The 7,510-nt window shown below is 63.4% G+C and overlaps 1 protein-coding gene across 1 annotated transcript; it reads right to left on the bottom strand.

The window, feature by feature from the left end:
• Positions 1 to 559: 559 nt before the first annotated feature.
• CLEC11A (C-type lectin domain containing 11A) lies at positions 560 to 2,959 on the bottom strand. Its single transcript, XM_032487799.1, has 4 exons — positions 2,592 to 2,959; positions 2,149 to 2,338; positions 1,653 to 1,844; positions 560 to 1,244 (listed from the first exon to the last, which is right to left on the bottom strand). The coding sequence occupies exons 1-4, from the start codon at positions 2,736 to 2,738 to the stop codon at positions 799 to 801; spliced, it is 975 nt and encodes a 324-aa protein (XP_032343690.1). The 5' UTR covers positions 2,739 to 2,959; the 3' UTR covers positions 560 to 798.
• Between the last annotated feature and the right edge of the window lie 4,551 nt (positions 2,960 to 7,510).

The raw sequence follows: 7,510 nt of genomic DNA on the forward strand, positions 1-7,510 counted from the left end.
GGGACTGGCTCGTGGCCTCACAGGCAGGGGAGTAGAAGAGGGATCATTGGGAGGGAACCTAAGCTTCCAGGCTGGGTAGGTTCTTCTGCTTGTGTCTCAACACTTGACCCTGGGGGTGGGGGAAGGGAGTAGGGCAATCCCTAACTTCACATGTTAGGGCACTATCTGGTGAAACAAGTTTGAGATACACTAAAAAACATTAAACAGGGTCTTTCCTGCAGGACTTGTCAGAACCTTTAGCTCCATCGTGCTTCACAGATCTTTTTGATCAGGACCAAGGCCAAAGCCTGGGACAATGACTGACAGGCCCTGGGTCCCAGAGGCCCTGAGAGGAGCACCATGTGGGTGGAGGCATTAGCAGCGTGTGCACCCGTGTACTCCAGACACCTGTGCGTAGGAGTGGATGACTGTGTGTACATATGCACATGTGTTCTCCATCACTCTGATCTGGGGCTCAAATAATACCTGTAAAAAGGGGACAGGGCAAGTATCCGAAGGGAAGGGTCTTGCCCTTCCCGCCTTGCCCCGCAGAGAGATAAGCTAAAAGTGCCTCCACGGCCTACTCAAGTCAGATTGCACAAGGCTTTATTGGCGCCAGGCCTCTTCTGGTGCCCACCGCTTCCAGAAAAGGCTGGCAAGGAAGGGGTCCTGACCCCGCAGGAGCCCCCCAGGAATCGGCCAGCCAAGGGGAAGACATTTCCACCCGCGGGCAGAGAGGGAAGGGCGTCCTCGCAGGGTGCACGGCCCAGTCAAAGGGCAGGTGGTGGGATGGAACGGAGAGGCGGTGGACCGGCCCCGCTAAAAGGGGTACTCGCAGACGTAGTAGAGGCGCCGCTCGCATTCGTGGTCCCACCAGGAGCCGTCGTCCGAGGCCTGCGCTACGCAGTTCTCGAGCGCGCCGCCGTTGGGCTGGTTGGGGCTGAGCGGGTGCGGCGCGGCGCTGGGACCCGCACCGGGCTCGGGGCTGGGTGCACGGTGCCAGGCGAAGAAGGACACACGCTGGCCGTTCTCAAAGAGGTAGAGGCCCTCGGCGCGTCGGTCGTGCACACCCAACCACACAGGCCAGTTGTAGGGTGCGAGCGCCGCGCGCAGGTACCGGGTAAGAGTTTCCATCTGCTGGCGGTCTGCGGGCTGGGCCAGGCTCCCTCCCCGCGCCACGCACCGCGCCTGCGCCGCCGCCTGAGCCTCGAAGTCACGCGAGAGCAGGAAGCACTTGTGGCCGAGTCGCACCCCCTTCAGGCAGCCTGCGGGCGGGGTGGGGCGGGGCGGAACGGAGGCGGGGTTAGGGCCTCGAGGGCGGGGAGCAGGCGGGGTCAGAGCCGCCGGGAGCCAGGAGGCCGAGTCAGGGCCGCCAGGGGCGGGGCTAGACTGTTGGGGCGGGACTGTAGGGGGCGTGGTGCGGCCAGAATAGGGTTCGCTCCACGGCACTATGGGGAGCGTGCCTCTTCCACAGCCCGCCTGTTCCCCGCATTCATCCATCCTGCTACTCTAACCTCCCCATCAGCCAACACACCCAAATCTCCAAGACCCCCGTCGCCCCTGACACCCAGGGTCCTCACGTCTCCTCAGACCTTTCCCGGCCCCCTCCTTCGACCAGTCCCCCACCTAACCCGGATCGTCCCTCTTTCCCCGCCCCGCGCGGTACGACTCACCCTCTAAGCGGCCATGCTCGCGCTCGGCGCGGCTCTGCGCCTCCTGCAGGGCTTGCACGGCGTCGCGGGTGTCGCTCGCCACCTCCCGCAGCTGCCGCAGCCCCCGAATCAGCTCGGCCACGCGGGTGTCCAACGCGTGCAGACGGACGTGCACCTGGTGCAAGCCTGCGTCCAGGCCGGCCAGGCGGCCCACTGCGGATGGACAGGGCGCACGCTGGACCGGGACCCTGGGGGCGGAGCCAGGGGGACCAGGACCTAGGGCTTCTAGGGAGGAGCTGGGGGGGGGGGGGTCGGTTACTTAGGATTCCTGGAAGGTAGGGGACAGTGGCCCCGGGCTCTTGGGAGGCAAGGCAGGGGACCCGGAGCTCCTGGGGGTGTGGGGACTCCGAGCTGGGCGGTGGGCAGTTGAAAGATCCCGGGGCAGTGAAAGGATGGTTTATTTTTGTGAAAGTGACCACGGAGGCCTAGGGGCAGGGCGGGGCTAATGATTACTCACGGATATAAGTGACGGTGTCCTCAGGGGTGGGAGAGGGGCTGGGGCTGGAGTAGGGAGTTGTTACTGCTTCCTCCTCGCCTTCCTCCCCCTGACTGTCCTTCTCTGTCGCCCTAGCCCCTTTGCCTTCAGGGATTCCCTCGGGATTTTTGTCCCTCCTCCCAGCAGGCAGTCCCAGGGCTTCCTGTAAATGCTGAGGCAGGGGAGAGGTGGTCAGGGTCAGCCTGGCAGCTGCAGTCTGACTCCCCAGACACTCCAGTCACCCCTTTCCAGCTGTAAGCTGGCTCTCTGCCCTGAGCCCCTCCTCTGAACCCATCACCCTCATTCTCTGAGCCTATTCCATCACTCCCTCTTGCGCATTTCCCTGACCTTCGAATACCCGCCTCCCAAGCTCACAGTCCCCCACCTCAGTCCCCCCACTAGAGCCCCAGCACTCCCCAACTCACCTTCAGCATCAGGGCCTCCCTCTCCCGCTCCTCCTCCTGGGCGCCACCCCAGCCCCCCTCCCACTCCCTTTCGGCTCCTCGAGCCCCATGACTGAAGCCCAAGAGCTGGGGTACCACCAGGGCCCCAAGGAGCCAGGCTGCCTGCATCAGACTGGGCTCGGAGCACCCAAGGCTGCAGAAGGATGTCTCTGAGGAGAGGGGTGTCTCTGGGGACTGAAGTGTGTGTAGATCACTAGGCCCCTGTTCCCTGCTTCTCCCAGCTTCTTTCTGGTCCCTTTCCTCCCAACTTCTGTCTCGGTCCGTTGGTCTCTGCTCTTCTGAGTGTGTCTCTCCCCGCCTCTCTTGGCTCCCCTGAGGCCCTGCCTCTGTGGCCGGAAACCTCCAACGTTCCAAAGCTTGGATTCCGCCTTGGGTTTGTCTCCACATACACCCTCCTCTTCCCACTTTCCAGAGCTTGCTTCCGTCCTGTCCTGCTCTTCCCTTCTGCTACAGCCAAAAGCTCTGAAGGTTGGGAAAAGGATGGAGCTGACTTCCCAAGGGATCCTGTGACACAGCCTCTGCCCAGGAACCTCCTCAGGTTGTTGAGACTTGGCCCTGCTCCCCTCTCTTTCCCCTGGCCACTCCCCAGGACAGGGGATACCTCAAGGTCTTGCTAAGGTTGTTATTACCCCATGGCCATTGTCACCCATACACCCTCCTGGAGGAGTCTTGCCCACCAATCTCAGGCTCTAGAGCTCCTCCTGCCCCCAGATCTCTCATCCTGCCTGCCCTCCAAGCCCTTGCCCCAGATGCACGTGAGTGTATGCTCCTGTCTGTGGGGACACATGCAAAGGAACATGTGCATGGCTGTGTGTGCAGCCCTAGAAGTTGGGGCTCTTGGATTCAATTGCCTTCCCTGAAAGACTCCTGCAGGCTGGATCCAGGGTGGGGCAACACAGGATTCCAACTGCACATAGACTCTCAGATTGACAGTCTCAGAGGGTGAAGGGCTCAGGTAGAGGGGATGAGGGGAGGCTGGGTGGCGGGTGGGGTGGAGAAAGCTTTCTCCCAGGAAGTGGAGTAGACAGATGCTGGGCATGTGCAGAGAGAGCTGTGAGCATTCAGTGAGGTGCCTCATCTCCTGCCTGGACCACTGCAGTCACCTCCTCCTGGCTCTCCCCCTCCTTCCTCCCGAGCCCCTCCAATCCACGCAGCTTGCCGCAGCCAGAGCAGTGCTTCCAAACCGTAAATCAGATCACATCACTCCCCACTCCCCTGCTCCCCCCACCAGCTTCCCATCATACACGGGAGTGAAGCCAAACCCTGTCCTCAGCACAGGCCTGGCCTGCCCAGCTGCGGGGGGGGGGGGTAGCTGAGAAGGGGGGACCCTCTACACCTCTGCAAGCTCATCACCCCCAATACCCTCACCTCCTCCACCACCCTGCCCCGGGCTCCAGGCACACTGGCCTGTTCGCTATTTCCTGCATGCTAAGCTGCTTTCCACCTCCAAGCTTTTGCACTAGCCCTTTCCTCCTTCTAGAAGGCTCTTGCCCCAGCTCATTCTCATTACTGAGGTCTCAGCTCAGTGAGGCCTCCCCTAAGTGACTTTATTCAAAAGCCCCATTTTATCTTTTTGATATAATCAAGACCGGCATTGCCTTGTGTGTTTGTTTACTTGGGGGTTGTCTGTCTCCTTCCAATGAAGGCAGGCATCCCTGTTCACTGCTGTATCCCCAGAGGTAGAATAGGGCCAACCAAGCACTTAGTAGGTCCTCAATCCATCTATTCAGCCGGGAACAAAGCAGCCCATTCCTAGCAGGGTAACAGCTCAGCCAAAGGCTTGACGGTTGTATCTAGGTGGCAACCCGACTTCCCTGAAGCACTGGGGGGTGGCAGCTGGGGTGGAAGTGGTGAGGGCAGTGGGAGAGAGGCTGTAGAGGGAAAGGAAGTGGGAGGCCATGCCATGCCCACTCTATGCCAGACCCGTGAGTCATGGAGGGCTTTCCCCAGCTCAGCCTGGCTGGTTGTGCCAATGCCAGCAGAGCTCACCCGCCAGGGATCACAGGGCCCACTCTTCAAGGGAGGAAACCGAGGCTCGGAGAGGGGATAGCGCAGCCTGCTGGAGGTCACCAGCGTGGCGGCAGCCAGCCAAGGCTTCTGGCTCTAAGCAAAAGCAGGGCATCTGCCCTCAGCTGTTGGGAACCCCAGGAGGGGCCTTGGAAATCCACGCAGCCAGCCTTCCGTCTTCCAAGAAAGCAGAGGACAGTGTGACCTTGGACAGGCTGCCCGACTCCCGCAGAGCCCAAGCCTCTTGGGTGCCTATCAGGGGTTGGGGACCCCTCACTGGGAGACAATGCACAGGCCCAGGAAGGGCTTTGTAACTTGTAGAAGGGTACCCACCCCCTCTGGCTGCTGGCACCAACACGGGCAGCTGTTCTCTCCCCAGGCCCAGCTGCTTAGCACCTGGGCTCCCGGGGCTGGGCTGGCACCTGCATCAGCTCATATGTGGTACCCCGGAGCCCACAGCGGGAGCAACATCCAGAGGCTGCTTGGAACTGCCCTCTGCAGGTGCCTGAGCTCCAGCTGGTGGCCCTGGAGGAGCTGCTGGAGCTGGGAGAAGGGATATTCTCATCACTGCCCTATGGGATCTGCCCTGTCTCCATGGGTGTGTCCCCTGCACCCGCTGCTGAGATGCTTGGGCATATCCTTGTGTGAGGAAGGGAGATATGCAACTATGGAGTGGCCAGTACTGAACAACGGCAGTCTGAAGACTTTGAACCAGGCTGTCGTGATCCTGGCCACCACCTCTTCCTAGCTGAGTGACCTTGGGCAAGTTACTTCATCTCTCTGTGTCTGGGTTCCCCACCCCCACCCCCACCACCCCTCACCCCTGGTAAATGGGGATAGTGAAATTCCCCAGGCCAGAGGACTGGTGTCAGAAGTTGATGAGTAAATCCAGAACAGAGCCTGGCATGGAGGAAGTACTGAAAAAATGTCAGCAATAATTAGCACAGAGGGGAGCGATGGCGCAGTGTCGTGCCTCTGAATGGGCGTGTGCACACCTGTGCAATGGGTGGCGAGGTGGGTGAGTATGATGGAGACGGAAGCACACATCTCCCTACAGTTTTGTGTCTCCGTTTCAGGGTGGCGTGTGAGCTGGAATTCGAAGCAGGCACACCCGGCTGCCTGCCTGCTGTGTGTGGGGTGGGTAAACGCGTGTGCCGTGTGCATGCTCTGGCGCACGGGTGTGATATGTACATGTTGTAGCTGGGTGTGTTTGTGGTAATGTACACTCAGGTGGTCGGGTCGTGCACGCGTGGAGAAAATGTATGTGTGGGGAGGTCTGCAGGTGCAGGGCGAGCTATCGACTCTGTGCACCTGTGCTTAGGGGGAAGGGGTGTGTGTGTGTGTGTGTGTGTGTGTGTGTGTGTGTTGGGGGAGACAGGAATCTACAGCTCTCACAATCCAATTTAGGGGTGTCGAGTCTAGCAACAAATATATATTGCGCCCTGCTGTGTGTCTAGGGGGTAGGGGCGCTCTGCGAAGCGCAGGTCCTGGGGTGTGTGGAGAGATACCCTTAGGGGGGCGGGGCTCCATCCTCGGGGTACAGGGGCAGCAGGGGTGGAGTCAGGTTCGGGGATCTGGTGGAGGAGAGGAGTAGGGGGGAGGGCAGGGGGAGGGGGCGGAGCCGGCGGTGGCGGGGTGGGGGATGGGCGAGGTTTGGGGGCGCGGGGAGGGGCGATGTCTCCTCCGCCGGCTCCTGGAGGGAGGGGAGAGGGCGGAGGGAGGGGAGGGAGGGAGAAAGGGAGGGAGAGAGAGAGAGACAGGGTGAGGGAGAGACAGCAAGAGCGAGAGAGCGAGAAGGCAAGCAGAGGAGGCGCGGAGCGGGCGGCGGCGGCGGCGGCCTGAGGAAGAGGAGGAGGAAGAGCAGGCGGAGACGCGGCGCCCGGAGCCGGCCGGACCGAGCCGGGGGCGGGCTAGCTCGGAGGGGCGCGGCGGCCGCGGCGGAAGGGGGGGCGCTCTGCGGATGGCCAGGCCCGGCCCGCGGGGGGGGTGAGGTCCTCGGCCCCCCCGCCCCCCGCCCGCCCCCCCGGCCCCCACCCGCCCCCTCCCCGGGCCCGCTCGCCCTCCGGGGCGGTGGGGCATGGCCTGAGGGTCCCCCGTCTCCGGGGGGGTGGGGGGTGGGGGGAGGGGGGAGGGGCCGCGGGCGCCGCCGACCGGGACTCAGCAGCCCCGCCAGGCAGGTAAGGGGGCCGAAAACCGGGGGTTTGGGGGAACTGCGGGGCCGGGGCCTCGAGAGGGGGCGGGGGCGCCCCGGACGTCCTTGGCCGAGCGCCGGGCTCCCTGCCCGGGTGTGCGGTGGGGGGTGGGGGTGAGGAGGGGAGCGTTGCCCCGGGCGACGCCAAATTGGGTTACGCCCGGGTCCCCGGTGCCCCGTCCCAGATCGCAGACTTGATGGGAAGATGCGCCCCCCATTCCCCGCCGGCAGAGCCCCCTGCCCGAACCCGCCTCCCCGCGCTCCTGAGCCAAGGGCTCGGTCGCTGTACCCGCCTCCTGGCCCTGCCCGGCCACTCCCCCGCCTCGCCCATCCCTGCCCACCTGGGCCCCTTGACCCCCTCCTGCGGCCCCACCCCTCTAGGCCCCTTCCCCAGGTCTTCCTGAAGCCCATCCTCTCCAACAGGGGTCTGGGCCTCGGCCTCCTCCGCCCCCTTCGACCCCCTGTAGCTCCTGCTTCTCCTTCCAGGATCCTCCAATCCCCTCCCACCCTCTTCACAAGCTCCCCCCACCCCCACCCTGTCCCCTCTTCCTTCTCCAGCGGCCGGCGCGCCCCCTCGGCTCCCGCCCCCGAGTCCTGCTCTCGGGTGCCCCCGCCCCCTCTCCCGGACCCGGGCTCTCCCCCACCAGTTTCTCGGCCCCAGCCCCGGCTCCGTCTCCCCGCC

This window comes from Camelus ferus, chromosome 9 (assembly GCF_009834535.1).
Source record: "Camelus ferus isolate YT-003-E chromosome 9, BCGSAC_Cfer_1.0, whole genome shotgun sequence".
Lineage (NCBI taxonomy): Eukaryota > Metazoa > Chordata > Mammalia > Artiodactyla > Camelidae > Camelus > Camelus ferus.

Bases quoted from the DNA above. Each gene is read 5' to 3' on its own strand.
- CLEC11A (XM_032487799.1), bottom strand. From the start codon at position 2,738: ATGCAGGCAGCCTGGCTCCTTGGGGCCCTGGTGGTACCCCAGCTCTTG. The intron at 1,845-2,148 runs GTGAGTAATCAT...GTCCATCCGCAG, and splicing joins GGACACCGTCACTTATATCC to TGGGCCGCCTGGCCGGCCTG. The intron at 1,245-1,652 runs GTGAGTCGTACC...CCCCGCCCGCAG, and splicing joins CGAGCATGGCCGCTTAGAGG to GCTGCCTGAAGGGGGTGCGA.